The following is a 15,876-nucleotide window of genomic DNA, read 5'->3' on the forward strand; positions in this document are numbered from 1 at the left end:
TTAATTTCTTCCTTACCTGAAGGAATTCAAACTGTTCTTTCCTGACTCCCAGCCAAAGGTTTTCTGAGATTTAGTTGTCATTTCTTCCCATCTAAACTGTCTGTCCTGTTCTGCATGAGCTAGTTTCATATTTATAGAAAATGGAACCAAGATAGATTCTATAGCTAAAGGGGAGGAACAACCACCTGGAAAGACAGATGTAATTCCAGTCACCTCCAGCTAAAGCTTGAATGGTTTAAATATTCACTGGAAACAAGATTTAATCCCAGCTGAATTAATTCAATGCTCACAGACTGTCTCATGCAATCCTGCCAATATGCCTGGTTCTGCTGGTAAGATTCCAGTCCTATTGCCTCCTCCCTTCTACCCCCACATCTCAAACACCCCACTACATACCACAGTACAGTAAATATCTTACTCAACTTTAGAGACACAACCACACCCAATTACAAAATAGTGGAAAATACTGGTTCTTGGAGGCCATCTAGTGGGAAGAGCAGAATACTAGGAGGAAACTATTTTCTTCTCTCCCCAGCATTTCTAAAAACTGTGTTAGGAGTTCTGTCTGCACAGTGAAAAACCACATTGTACAACACAGTATGTTGTAAAACCACAGATGGGAGGGTTCCCATAAAAGAATAAATTCTGTGATTCTATAAAACAAAGTTTTAAACTCACTATTAGGTGACTGCTAGACAATTTTGGGTTTCTGCAGTTTGTTTCTGGCTGGAGAAGATGATGGAAAGTATTGGGTATTATAAGGAATAGACAGAAATTTCTTTGCTTACAGCTTTCAGAGCCCCGAGAGTGCCATTAGTGCTGCAGCCCCTTCCCACTTTTGTGGGGGTTTGGCTGCCTGTGTTGAGGAAGCTCTGACACTGCCCCTGGAGTGAGCCTGCTCTGTGAGACTGGGCTGTGGAAAGGCTCTGTGAGAATGATCTGTAGGCAGCCTTCTTGAAAGCTCCTGCCCCTGTCTCAGCAGCCACATTAAAGTGCATTTAAGCTCAAGCCCTGAGCAAAGGTACCTGTGCTCTGGGCATGCCTGTGCCAGGCCATGGATCTCACTCATCCTGACCCTGACTTGCTGGCATGACCACAGAAAGTGGGTACAGGTTGTAACCTCCTGACTTATGACTAGCACAGATGGAAACAAGAAAACAATGACTGTTGTCAGTGCTTCATCGGTGGTACCTAAAAGATGACAAAAATACAAGTCTGCTTGAAAGGAAGTTTATTCCATGTATCATGGAAAAATCATGCATATCATCAAATAAGGCTTTACAAGAGAAAGGGTATAAAGGAAAGACACATACAAATTCATTATATATAAACTTCTCTCATCATATTACACATAATACTCTTTATAGTTACACATTTAGTAACTAATTACTACCATTGCAGACATTTCCCTTGCAAGAAAAGATAACCATTTACTAAGTTGGCTGATATGACAAATGTAAAAATATCTCATGTTTAAGCTTGTAATTACCTAGAAGTGTTTTTCTGCTAGCCACAGTTAAAGTTTCCTCATATTTTTTTTACTGATGCATTTCACATTCTCTTATGCATTTGTTTCATGATAAAGAACAAGTTAGAGAGTGTTTTACTTGAAAAACCTGAGAAACTTACCAGACCTATTCAGATATGGTACCTGAGAGTACGAAGTTCTACAAAACAGAGCTGAAGTTTATTAACCTGAATTCTTCATAAACTCCAAATCCTTGTTAATGTTAACAAGAGTTTGGAAGCTATGCTGGAGAGGAGAATTACATTTGATTGTCTAATCTTAGTTCCTTTTTGGACAACACACAAAACCACTGAACAAAACTTTCACCAGGTCTGGAGCAAAGCAGAGAGAAAACAGTGTCGGTGTATTGCATGCAACTGCTATTATCACATTGTGCCACCTTTAACAGGTTTCTCATATACATTCATCTGCTGTTTAAATTCTAGCTGCACAGAACTATTAAACAAGACAGAAAGAAACTACTTTGTTTGCTAATATAGTGGCAAACTACCTCTTGACTTCAAGTGAAAATGCTATTCAGCTATGGGAAAAGTCAGACACTTTTAGAGAAAAAATTAAGTTTACACTCTTAAATACAAAGGAATGAGTGTCTGCATCTCATATCTGGCTGCTGACTCCAGTTACTCCAAGACAAACTCTTGGAGGATGTATAAAACTGAATTGAAAAGAACTGAAAGTGGAATCAGCACTGAACTACGCCCTCCAAACTTACTTATTTTATGTGATATTTGTGATATGAAGGCCTCACAAGGTATAATGACTCCAGATAATGGTCAGTGTACAAGAGAAGCAGTTTCACAAATGGGACATAATGCACTTCTTAGGCAAAAATATCTGTTTGCTATCATGCCTTACTATTTTGGTCAATTTTTGAAATGACAAAGGAATCCCTGTCAAGAACTTGGCTGTATATACATATCTATGACAAATCCAAGAGTCTCATTTGCTAAATCATTTGAAAAGGACAAGATTTTACTACACAGTGTATCTAAGAGTCCAGTGCTATCATAGTCCACAACATTTTACAAAGGTAAGTCTCATATTTTAAAATATATGAAAGCTTTTCCTTGTACCAAAGGTGATTACTTCAAAGTTTATAAGCATAGTCAAGTCCTCTTTCCTGGAAGAAAAATACATTTTTCTGTATCTTGCCTTAAAGTGTGATCCAAGATGATTATTATGTTATTGAAGGTAAATTTATACATTAATGTTTCAATAGTGCAGAAGATACACAGAATAAATCACTGTAAAGGAAAACTGTTCTAGCTTTCTGTCACTATATCAACTTAATTACACAACGCTGGCAAATAATTCCATTTATAAATAACAACACTGCACCTTTGACAAGATACTCAATCAAAAAAATAGGTTTGCTGAAATGCAGAAAATGTTCCTGTATAAACAGGATTATAATTATAGATCAATTCTTTTGTTTCCTCTTCTTCACTGGAGAAATGGTGCATGCTCTTCCTGGCTGTAAAACATTGTAAAAGTACAGATCATTTTAATGTTATCCTCCTCAACAATATTTATCTTGGTAAAGTAAGTTATTTTGTGTAGCACAACAACAAAAGGAATTACAATAGCTTGTATGTGAAGAACTGTGAAGATACATCTTCAGAAAGCTGGTTATAGCATATTTTATAACTGGAGAGGAAGAATTTAAAGCCAAGACTGTATAAAATAGTTATGCATGAGATACTAACAGTATCTACCAGAAATACCAGTACTTTTAACTCTGAAAGAAATGCATCAGAGTATCAGCCTACTGAAAGCTGAATGGACTGTAGCTACTGGATGAGGACAATAAAATTGAATCCTCCCCTGCTTTATCAAGTTGGCAACTCTAAAGAAGTTAAAATGAATGATGGATGGATACAAAAATGGTATTTCAGTAGAATGGTTTAGTTACTAAGTGATCACACATGAGTATATTTTTACCGGCTGAAAACAGTTTACATTTTTCATCTTATGGTTTATTTTCAAAGTTAGGGAAGATATTCTGCCTTACATTAGCTAAAAATGCCAATTACTCATTGCAAAGTCAGGATATGAAGTACTCAGTAGGAGCAGCTAATGCTTCAGTACCTCTCCAAAAGACTGGGGAGGACATGAAGAGTAACTTAGGATTTGGTAGGAGAGATGGGGGTAGACAAATACGGCTGAAGAAATTTTGCTCTACTGGAATAGTAGGTCAGTAGATCCAAAAGGTAGTGACACATCTGTGTGGCACTCTGCACAAGCTCCTTGGATGTGTACACATGTGTAACAGAACTCACACACAGTGTGCCTCAACTGGATTTACAAGCAGAGCTGGCACTTGTTTTGCCCCACTTAACTTGGATAAAGGCCTGAGCAAGCTTACTTCTATTGGGAATACAGTCTGCAGACAGATACTAGAGAAAGTAGCAAACAAAGCCAGAGAACACACTGCATTCTAATATTAAACTACAAAATTAAAACCAGACTTATACTGTATTTTCTCCTGTTTCCCTCCTTGTTTTTATCACAGTCTGCCATCTCATAAAATGGCCTAGGTTGGAAAGACCTTAAAGATCATCTTGTTCCAGCCCCCCTGCCATGGGCAGGGACACATTCCACTAGACCAAGCTGTTCAAAGGCCCAGTTCTGCCTAGCCCTAAGTTCCCTATGAAAATGGTTTTGCTACATTTGCACAAAGAGTACTACTACTCTATGCAAAAAAGCACCTTAAATTTGTATGAAATGCAGATTTTATTTCTACACTCTCACTGACCAGGTCAGCACAAATTGCATTTCTTTACATCACTATCTAGTTTCTTCATTAAGTTGACTCTTTTGATTTGAGACCAAATCTAGAGACCAAACTCAACCAGCTTAATTATTTTGTTCTTCACAGTCCCCATCAAGGAGGTAAGACAATTTCATAAGAGTCCAGCAGAATGATTTAGTAGGGATAAATTAAGGAATAAAGTTTGATTCCTTCAAATACTCCTCTATTTATATCCTCCTTACTTATAACAAACAGATGGGAAGTGTCATAAACTATCAAAATGTTATGCATTAGTTACTTCCAGATTCTTAGAGTATAAACAAAAAAAAATTAGCAGCTCTGTAAAATTCAAAAACTCCTTGTGCTGTCTATAGTACACAACTGTAGGGCACATATTGCACCCCTCTGACACATCCATACTGCCCAAGCCCTGTTTATAGTTCTGGTGTATGCATTTTGCAAGCAAAACTGAGAACACATGGAATGACTAAGCCAGTTGGAACTGAAGAAGCCCCTGGAGTTATGAATGGAGTACTTTTTTTGTTTTATTGTCTTTGTGCAAGAGAAGCCAAAATGTTACAGGGATATTTTGAAATGGTGGAAATGGTGGAAAGTCATAGAACAATGTTTTAGAGCCAGCCTGGTGAAAAGAGTTTGTGGAATGCTTGGCCTTTTGATGTTACTTTCACTAAGTCTTTCTATTTCTAGCACCCTTTGGTGTTTTATAAGCCTATAAAGCTTGCAGGTACTACGAGGTACTGAACTTTGACAGCTGAAAAAGAAGTCCATCATCTTCAAAGTTTTTCAGTAATGGCTGAAAAATGCCATTACTGAATGGCATTCATTCTAACTCCCAACATTTATAGATAAAACTTTTTACCTTCGTTAACAAAGAAATCAGCCATATAATACGCTGCTCTTACAGCAGACGGCGAATGTGGAATGCCTGGAGACTCCTTCCACTCAAAAGGGTTTTTCTCTGGATGCCATTGCATGCCATAAATTGGATATTTGTATGCTACAACAAAACACAAAGTGTGTAAAGGTGTATGCCTTAAGCATCATGTAATTAATCTTACTGCAAAATAAACTCAGAGGATAAACTACAAATATACTTCACTTATTAACAGTTTCACAAAAGCTTAAACAGCAAGTTGAAACACTGTTAAAGTCACAGTAGAACTGAAGGAAAACAAATAGATACTGTAAAAGAAGGGTTTCATTCCACGCAAGAAACTATTTGTACGTAATTTTTTTGATTATTAGTTTCAAAATCAATGCATATACACACTAAAAAAATAGTGTTTGAAGTATATCAGTCTCAAAGCTTCCCATCTGCTTGCCAGCATCACTCAGCATTCACAGCTGTACAGGATGCCAGCTCCATGGGAAAGATCCAAGTCGTAGTATCTCCTTGAAGGCCCAGTCAATCCAGGGCAGCTCCCATCTGCTCCAGCCAGGCCTGGTACACTTCGGGGGAGTCAGTCCTTAGCTCTCTTCCAGGGAATAGCGGCACAGCAGCTGATGACTGCTCTGTGATAAACCGCTCACAGGCACAGGTGATGCCTGTCATTAGCCTAATCAGGTTTGCTGATCAAAGAGCTATTCTTCTCTTTTGGAGGCCAGCCAGGATGCCACACAGAAGAATCCCATTGGTGGCAGCTGGGTCCTATGGCAGGGCTGCTAGTGGTGCACTCATAAAGATCAAACACTCCCTGAAGACCTAACTTGTTTCCTGAGCTGAGCAAGCCCAGTGTGAGACAGACAAAACAAGTCATGCAAAAGGCTTTTGTAGGAGGACAATTACCAGCATTGCCACTAATGTAATGAGGGATATTGCTGTTCCCTCTGCAGCCTGGATTGCCCTTCCCATACAGCAAACAGAGAGCACCAGGGAAACGCCAGCCTAAGCAGACAGCTGGCAAGCACGACTTGACAGAGGCACGCTGCACTGCACAGGGATTCAACTATTGCAGCACAAGAGCTGTGCAGCTCGCACCACAGCGCTCAAATATGCCAGTGCTAATGTGTAACAGCATATCTGGAAGGGGAACAGCGGTAGGAGGAGTAATAAGGCTCACAGTACTCAAAAGATAAAATAACCCTGCAAACAGAAATGCTCCTCATGGCCAGAGCGCTGACAGGGCTGATGTTCACCCTGCTATTTTAACAACTTGCAATACGAATTCACATCCATGCCACAGCACCTCTAAAGAACTAGGTTGTTACAGTCACAGTTTCCAAAGGAAATTAATTTCCTTACCTTCCATGGTAGATATAAACTCCACTTCATCATCAGTGTTAGTGGTCAGAACTTTATAGAAATTACGAAGCTTTTCATTATTGGTGAAATTCTGTGATAAGGAGAGGGGCAAGATGGAAAAGGTATTATTTGCTTATTTATTTCTAGGTTTAACCAAAAAAAAAGTGTTTATATTCAGGAAATAAAAAGATGAAATACCTCCATGGAGAGGCTCCATACATGAAAGTTTGATGTCAATGGCTCAGTAGCAAGTGCGTATAATACATCATCAGGGAAATTCCTGAACATTTTACTGTCTTTTGCAGCTATTACAAAGAAAAAAATTGTATTTTCCATTACCGAAACTGGTCTCAGATGGACTTATACTGACAGAAGACAATTAATAAAATGTTGTATTAAACTTTTTTGGCAGTAAATCTTTATTATTTTAGAAGATCCTGCAAGAAATATCAGTAAAATAACTACAACAGATTTTCAATGTGCTGTTACCACTGTCTACTGGTCTCGACACAGAGAGGATCCAACTTAGGTAGCAAAGGTCTCACTAAAATGAGTACCATTCTTTGACATTCATTTTAGCAGCCTTTCCACTCACAATGAGCACAAGTGACAGAATTTTTGAATGCCACTTTTTTTTTTTGATTACCCACAAAGATTAAAATATCAACAGAGGCCACACTTTACCAGTGCTGCCAAGTGCCACAGCTCTATCTCAAGGGATCTCTGTGATTTCAACACTGCTCAAATGGGACAGTAAAGCTACTATTCATCATGAGGAAAGACATCATTTGAAAAATTTTAAATCACCTGCTCTCCAAGCTCAACAGGTTTTGAATCTGTGAATTTTGTCAACTTGATAACAAAAACCAGACATTATTTTGTAGGTCTGAATTTTCAAATGACTCAGTCACAACTTTGGTTTTTGCTGACTGCTGTTGATTTCAAATGGCTTGTGCTCACTCCTCTGCTTAAGAAGTGACAGCTGCACTGACTTTACAAAAATAGTCAATGCAACTTAATAACAAAGAATTTAACAGAAGATAATCAGCAGGAACCTCACAAACATTCACCCCATAGTATTTATCAAGAACAAAACACAACACCTCTTAACAAAACTCATACATGAGATGTAATGAATTTTTCACCTGAGGTAAAGTTCAGAGGGAGTGAAAAACCATTTGTCTTGGTATGAACAAGTAAAATTTCACCACTTGTGAGATACGTAAGCTCTTCATGTCCAAGACATGTTCCCCATATTGGGAAATAATCTCCTTTATCGTTAGCCTACAAAATAAAAGCAACGACATAAGGAAACAGTAATGAAAATCTACAGAAAAGAGACTGACAAGAACTTCTGACTCCTTTTACTTGCTTTTGTGTAGGTGAGAATAATGAAGGCTAAAGGATATCTATGAGTTTTGAAGCAGCAAACTGAGCCTAATGTGGATACTGATTTCACTGTTCTGTTCTACAAGTAATTTTGAGAGCAGCCTAAACAGAAACCACAAAATGGCAACATTTCTCTAAAAAAAGCAATCATTAGAAGGGACACAGAAGAGTCTGACACCATTTTGAGGGAAAGCAGCTTGTTACAATTCTAACTTTTCTAGGAAGCCTGCTATGATCACACAGCAAGGGGCCTTTGCAATGTCTGTGCCCACCCAATTATATTAAAAAAATGTGAATCCTACTACTAGCATAGCTGTGGTCTTACATGACATACCTATATGACTGTTTAGCTAGCAGGTTTAGACCTGTGTTCCAAAAAGACAAAAGGTACATTTAAGCAACATTTTTTCAAAAGAATAAAAATTGCCAAGTGAGCGTGAAAACAATATGAAAAAAAAGCAAAAAGGAGAAAAAGAAAGCAAAAAACCAAGAACACAACTAGTTTCTTGTGACTTTACAAAGCATGGTGCATACATGCAGTGGAAATCTGCATTTTTAAATGGTTTACACCTGATAGTAAGTTTCAGAACTACTGTTTTTGTGAAATCTAACTAGCTTTTCTTAACTTGTTTCTCAACATTTTTAAGTTATGCATACCACAACATGCACACCACCCCTGAAGAGCTGCTGCTCAAAGCCATTTTTGAGAAAGCTAAAATGACAGGCTCAGAATAATAATGCTCCCCTAATGCATTACTGACAGTATGGCAATAAAAGCTTAATAAGAGCTACTTCTTCTCACAGCAAAACAAGGAAGATGTACCGAAAGAAGGCTGATAGGGCAGCAGAGTCTTCATGACCACTCTTAATGTATAATGAGACACAGAACATGAAAGACAGACAGTGGAGTTGCAAGTAAGGACTAAAACTACTGAAGGCAAAAGATAAACTACAGTTTAAAACCAATTACAACTGAAACACAAAGATATTGTGCCCCCCCCCCTCCTTTTTTAAAATAAACTAGAGCCTGGAGATGAAGGATGTGTTAAGCAGCACTCAACATTTTAAAAACTAATTTAAGAGCTGGAAAACAGTATTTCATTTAGATTTTTGCCTAACTAGTAAAATTCTACAAACTTGAATGGGAATTAGCATTTCACATCCTCTATTCGTATTAAAGCAGTGCCAGATCAAAGTAATTTCTCATTGTGAACATTTGCAAATGAAAAGGACCCCTGTTTTAGAAAAAGATAAAATTCAGTCATTCCGTACATGTAAAGATACTCTTGACTATTGTAGCTTACCTTTCTAGTAAAACTAGAAACACTTTATAGTAATTAAGATTTGAAAAATGAATATCAAAACACAAAATTATCACAAACAGCAAGGGAAAAAACCCTCCTTTGTTAGAAAGGGTTACCTAGGATGAACTGAATATTACTTTCTGCCTTTCAGTCACTGGTAGTACACATATCAGCTAATAAACCTGTCTCTCTGACCATAAAGTGACATAGGCAATTCAGTTCATCATTGTGAAATGTCAACATAATTTCATAATTGTACAACAAACCACAAGAAACCCTTGCTCCAGTGCTGCATACCAAGGCACAGGCTGCAGTTCATACAGTGAGCAGTTCCAGAAAGACAAATGAAATCATCTCACATAAAAGTGAGATAGTCTTTGTAAGACTCACCACAAATAAAGACAGACAAAAGAATAAAAACATTAGTTCCACAGGGACTGAAGAGTAAAGGGAGCTCAATTACAAAATTGCAGCAGCTGACTGGTCCTGAGAATGCCACTGTCTGGACTTTCCTTGCCTGCTGTTGGAAAGTCGGCAACAAAGATGGAAGAGCAATTCCTCATTGCTCTTCACAGAGCAATGTTCACACAGAGCTATAAAGCCTCAGATACAATGAACAAACAATACCGCTCTCACCTGAAGAACTTTGGAGTTTAAGACCATAACAAAACATATAACAGGAGTGGGTGCCACAAGTCTGAATCTTAAGCTATTAATGCAGAAGTTTTATGCAGAATCAAGGAATGATCTACCTCTTTTCAGGTCTACAGTTAACCCACTGAATGACAGTGCAAAACTATGAAAAATATGAACCTGTAATTTTGATCTCATAACAGTGATAATAACAAGAACCAACTGCTCCTTAGCAATTACCTCCAAGGCCTTGTGGTAAAATATCTTAGCAACTCTTGAATACTCTGAAGTCCTAAGATCCACACCACCTCCTGGAAGAAGTACCCTGAAAGGCAACATCCAACAATATGATTAGCAACAGTGATCAACACAAACCTTGGACAATGTACACAGAGAAATGTCTGATAGCAGTTTTAATGGTATGATTTAGGTCCAGGTTTCAGAAATCTACAGACAGGCATCTGTGCTCCCATTATGGACAGCAGGAATCTAGTCAGGAGAATCACTGGAATTCAAAAAGGTTTTCTAGAGTAGCCACCTGAGTGGTGGGTAGGTTGAACAGCCCTGTCAGCTTCACTGGCTAGCATTCCATTAATTATGTGAAATTGGACAGCTAGTGAACAGGCAAACACCAGAAAGTTAGTTTCAGTCTTTAACTTAATCATAGTGTTCTTAGTGTTCTTCTACCGAAGAATGGTTACTCTATCACAAAGTATAGATCAAGCCTAATGTAATATAAGGAATAAGAAAGTAAACAGAAAATACATAAAACACACCAATTTTAGCTGGTATACAAAAGGTCTGCAAGCCATGACTGTCATTTCCTATGCTGACACTCAGCTGGCTCTCATTACCACTTTAAAATTCCAGCCCAAATCTCAATTAATTCTGTCCAGTGTCAGAAAAATAGAATTGTGGGTCTGGCATATTACCTTCTTATTGGAGACAACAAAGATCAAAAAGTTCCTATCAAAAAGGAAGAAAAGTATATTTGACCATAACTTTTGGTCACACAGGATCCCACAGAGCTAGGGAAGAAAATCTCAGGGACAATTTCATAAAAAAGAGTGAACAAGATTTTTCCACCACAAAATATAATCAGGAATTGCAATTCCCTGTGTGGCTCCCCAAACCCAAAAAAACACCACATAATAAAAAGTTTCAGCACAGTCTAGCAGAGAATTCACATAGACACATCATGATGACATGGAAAATAATCAAGTACCATCAGCAACAGTAACATGAAATAAAGGAAGTCTCTTCTGGCTGTAACTGGAACAGTGCCTGCATAACCAACAAAACTGGATGTGTGAGCATTCCTTAACCCACTGCTGCAGAACCTCAACTGGATTTACTCAAGTCACATCCATTAGTTGTCGATTTTTTACTGAAACAGGTGTAGGATTTTCCCTACATGTCTGTGCTCTGAAAATGGCAATCTGAATCAATGAGATACTAACAAGCAGCTAGGAACAAATAGCATCTCAAACAATTCCAAGCATTTGCAGAGCAAATATGCATTTTAACCCTTGCGACCAGGTTTTTTTTTTCAAGTGAATAATGCACAGGTTCATGTAAAAGCCATAAAGTATTTGGTGGAAAAGCAGTTTCCACGAAGATACAAAAAACTATACTTCCCAGTGTCAACACTGAAAGTTAATACAACTGAAGGTATTTTTAAAACAGGCCAGACTATAGGTTTCTTCAGAGATCTAATTAGACAAATAAGGTGATCTTTACCTGGAAGTGTTAGGAAATTCACTCCACCTGTTCAAACCAAAACCTGGACTACACTAATTAGTAAAACTGATTATCATTTTTGCTAATGCAAAAGGAAATAACCCATTAAGTAGCAATGATAATGGCTCGACATTGTCATAAACAGATTGAAATGCAATTACGTGTATTCCAGTATCACTGCCTGGTTAGAGCTGATGATTTCCACTTGCCATTTCAATTCCTACCTCAGAAGCACATTCATAAAATTATGTCTTTAATATAGTAAATTTCATTATTTTAAGAAGGTAGCATTTAATAGTAAATAATTTCCAACTTCAAAGAACAATGTGAAAGATCAATATATCTCCTCCTTATTCTGAATTTCAACAAAATAGAAGTCATTCCCTCCAAAGCTCCTTTTTGTTATTTACACACTGTTTTAACATGGAAGCCAACAGGTGACAGTGGAGGGCCACAGAAGGAAATATAGACCATCCTCACTCACCTACATAACACAAACTCAACTGACTTATGACTGCAAAGGCAGAAGGATAAAGAAAGTGGATCTACTTTCCAAACACTTTCTTCTGCATTGATATAGGTGGTGAGGTAGAAACAATTAGAGACCCCATTGGTGGAAAACCCTTTTGGCAACCAAAGTGAAGCTGGTAGCCATGAGCAAGGGAGGAAATTATTCATTTTGTCCCCAACAGCCCACAGCAGAGAAAAGCATCACTGTCTTACACTCACTTATAGCACAAGACTGCAAAGACCCAAGTCTTAGTGTCCAGGGCATGTTGATGTAGGAGGACAATGCACTTCCCAGACAGCCAAAGGTACAAATCTGCAAGGTCTATACACGCTGATTAACATTCTAGTTATATGCATAAGCTTAACAAATGCATTCATGGTTTAAGATGCTCATCTCATGATTACAAGTAGCCCAGTCACATGCTCTGGCCTCACACACCATCACAGCTGTGAAGTGTAGCATCAGCTGAATTTACTCTTCTAAAGTGCACTTTTAGCACAAGGCTAAAAAAAATCAAAGGTTTTGATTTTGTTTAGTCTGCAATAAAATCTGTTAGGCAAGATCATATTATCCCACATTTGAAAAGGAAGAAGAGAGGTGGCCGGTTGCCACAGATCCCCTGAAAACCAGGAAGTTTTCCTAACAAAGACCTGAAACACAGAATCACAACGAGCAAGACAGACCATTCAAGCAGCAAAAGAGAGAGCACACAGGGAGAAAAGAGTAGAAGAGACTGGAAATAATAGAGGAGATATGAAAAGGACTGAAAGAGAGAAGAAAGGGTAGAAACAGGGGTGAAATACTAAGCAAGTGCTATTAACCATCAAAATGAAGGTGACAGGTCAAATGAGGAAGACAGAAAAATTAACGAAGAGGAAGTTGAGTATCTCACTTGCAAAATTGCTCATAACTATAACACACTTCTCCCTGTCTGCAGACAAGCACAAGGGAATGCCAAGATGAGCCTTGGCACTGTTGCAAATTATCTGACACATTCCTCAAGGAAGGAAAGGCAGCACACCAATACCAGCTTAAATAATGCATTCTGTGTCTTAGAATATATTTTCATGTCTGCAGTGCCCAGCACAACCTCTCAAGAGAGTAGGAAGACAATGTTCTTGAGAACACAGCAGAGCTCAAAAACAGAACCATCATGCCTTTCAACAGAAAATCAGTGCTCAAGACTTACCCATTAATAGAGTGGAAGATTTTATTATATTCTTCATCTGTAAGATTTAATCTGAAACATCAAAAAATAATTATAGAATGCATATGATGTCCATATATTTGACCGCAAAAATATAATCTCTACTGAACAGAAATGTCTGACACAGAAAATATGCAGAAGGCATGCTTTAAACAGAGTAAAATGGACACAAGTCAAAAGAAACATTTCACCTGAAACAACTCAATCCACAAGATTGAAAATAGGGTCCTGTCAGGTAGAGATCCTAATGAGGTACTCTGAGACCCTTTTGCAAAACACTTGAAAAATGTACTATTTAAATGAATGGCATGGTTATTATTTCCTGCAGACCGGCAACTCCGGTTTCCAACTGATTCCCAAGAAGGGCAGAGCTGCAAACAGTGGGTCACACCCATGCACCCCCAGCCTCCTTGCCAGCGTGGCAGCAGAAAAAGCAGAAAAGGCCTTGGCTCTGTTGTAAGCCCTGCTCAGTGATAACAAAAACACCTCTGTATTATCAACTCTGTGTTCAGCACAAATCCAAAACACACCCCCACACCAGCTACTGTGAAGAAAATTAACTCTACCTCAGCCAAAATCAACACAGTTGGCCACACTTCTGCAGAGGTGTGATAAGTTGGGTGTAAGTGAAAGTGTTCAGCTTTGCTGCAAGTAACTTAATTGCCAGAATTAGAAGCATCTATTCATCGGTGAAGCTTCTGGTCAGCAAACATTCTGAAAGCTCCAGCAGCTACATGAGGAATGCCGGCTTCTAATTCAGGCACTTAAGTGGTGCTCTTATTGGACTGTGTAGATACATGCTATTTTGTTTTTCTGCAGCTGTATTAGTATTGTTTTTAAGTATGGAAACTTATAATTTTATCATCTGGTTCCAGTGCATTTCATATTTTATAGCTAAGCATTGGTATGAAGTCCTGTCAGCTGTTACTTACTGTGCTACTTTTCACCAAACAACCAAAATACAAGAAGAAAGGGACCCATAGTTTGAACAGAACTGAACTTTGTTTTCTGAAAGCAGTACTGATAGCCTTCCTTGATTCCCTGAATTCCAGGGCTAAAAATTGTGAAAAAAAAAAAAAAAATCTATATCTATGTATCTAGGTATTTATGCGTGTTTGTGTGGCACTACACTGTACACTGAATACAGCTAACTTCAAAACCTATGCATGCAAAGTACAGAAGGCAATTTTACTGGTAAAAAAAAAATTAGAACTTTTCAAAGAAAGACTAGCAACGTAAGTAGAAGTATTAAAAAGTACCTGTTCCACTCTGTTTTTATTCCAGTTTCTGTAACTCTCTGAGAATTGTGGCATCTTCAAATTGTTTTTGAGGAGCAACAAATACTCAGAAAAGCAGCAGAATTACTTTCTGTGCCTCTAAAGTCATACATTCCTTACATAATGCAATTATTACCCATTCCTAAGGATAAAGAAAAGTACCTTATAGGCACAGCTCGGGCACCGGCAGATTCCACAAATTTCACATATGAAGCCGCAATATAAGATCTTCCAAATCGTTGGTACTCATCAAAGTGACATTCCTGTGACAATATCCCTGAAGGGCCCAAGGAAGAAAATTAGCACCATACAAATGACAAATGCTACACACTGAAAGAAAAGTCACAAAATCACTGAATCAATTACCTTGGAAAAGACCTGTGAGATCATCAAATCCAACCTACAAATGAACACCAGCATGTCAACTAGACCATGAAACACAAGTGCCACGTCCAGTTTTTCCTTAAACGCCTCCAAGGACGGTAACTCCACCACCTCCCTGGGCAGTCCATTACAGTATCTAATCACCCCTGCTGTGAGGAAATTCTTCCTAATGCCTAACCTAAACCTTCCCTAGGTAGCTTAAAACTGTCCTCTTGTCCTATTGCTAGCTGCCGAGAAGAGACCGACCCCCACCTGGCCCAACCTCCTTTCAGGCACTGGTAAAGACCGATAAGGTCACACCGGAGCCTTCTCTTCTCCTGCCCAAACCACCCCAGGTTCCTCAGCCGCTCCTCCTAAGACCCGCGCTCCTATTAATTAATTAAGCTCCCATTTCCTATATGCCAGCTAGCAGCGATACATTTACCGCCCAGAGGAACTGCAGGCACCGAGACAACGGGACATCAATTACGGCGCCCCGTCACGAGGTACCACATAAACACGCATTACCTGACTAAGAGGCGGCTTCCCTGCTATGACTGCTCCGCACTGTAACTTCTCTCAAGCAAGCCTGACTTTTAGAGAAAGCACGTACAGCGTCAGGCTGCTTACACCAGCTCTAGCCAAGCTCCGAGAGACGCTTCCCTTATGGCCAAGGCAGGGTGTGCGGCCCCTCGGCCCCTTACCGATGATGGGTCTGTCGTTGCGCCCCGCCGGGAGGTCGCGCCGCGCCAGGGAGGCGGCGGAGCCGCAGCGCAGCAGCACCAGGAGGAGCGCGGCGGCCGCGACGCCACCGAGCCCTGCCGGGCGCCCCATGGCCACCGCCGGGCACGACCAACGGCTGCGGGCACGGCTCGGCTGCGGGCACGGCCCGGCTCGGTTCGGCTCGCC

At 39.3% G+C, this 15,876-nt stretch overlaps 1 protein-coding gene across 1 annotated transcript; it reads right to left on the bottom strand.

The window, feature by feature from the left end:
* Positions 1-1,214: 1,214 nt before the first annotated feature.
* GGH (gamma-glutamyl hydrolase) lies at positions 1,215-15,816 on the bottom strand. The gene is made up of 9 exons (XM_053948059.1): positions 15,672-15,816; positions 14,767-14,881; positions 13,310-13,360; positions 10,110-10,194; positions 7,689-7,827; positions 6,742-6,848; positions 6,544-6,634; positions 5,161-5,298; positions 1,215-3,002 (listed from the first exon to the last, which is right to left on the bottom strand). The coding sequence occupies exons 1-9, from the start codon at positions 15,799-15,801 to the stop codon at positions 2,881-2,883; spliced, it is 978 nt and encodes a 325-aa protein (XP_053804034.1). The 5' UTR covers positions 15,802-15,816; the 3' UTR covers positions 1,215-2,880.
* Positions 15,817-15,876: the final 60 nt, after the last annotated feature.

This window comes from Vidua chalybeata, chromosome 1 (genome assembly GCF_026979565.1).
Source record: "Vidua chalybeata isolate OUT-0048 chromosome 1, bVidCha1 merged haplotype, whole genome shotgun sequence".
Taxonomy (NCBI): Eukaryota; Metazoa; Chordata; class Aves; order Passeriformes; family Viduidae; genus Vidua; species Vidua chalybeata.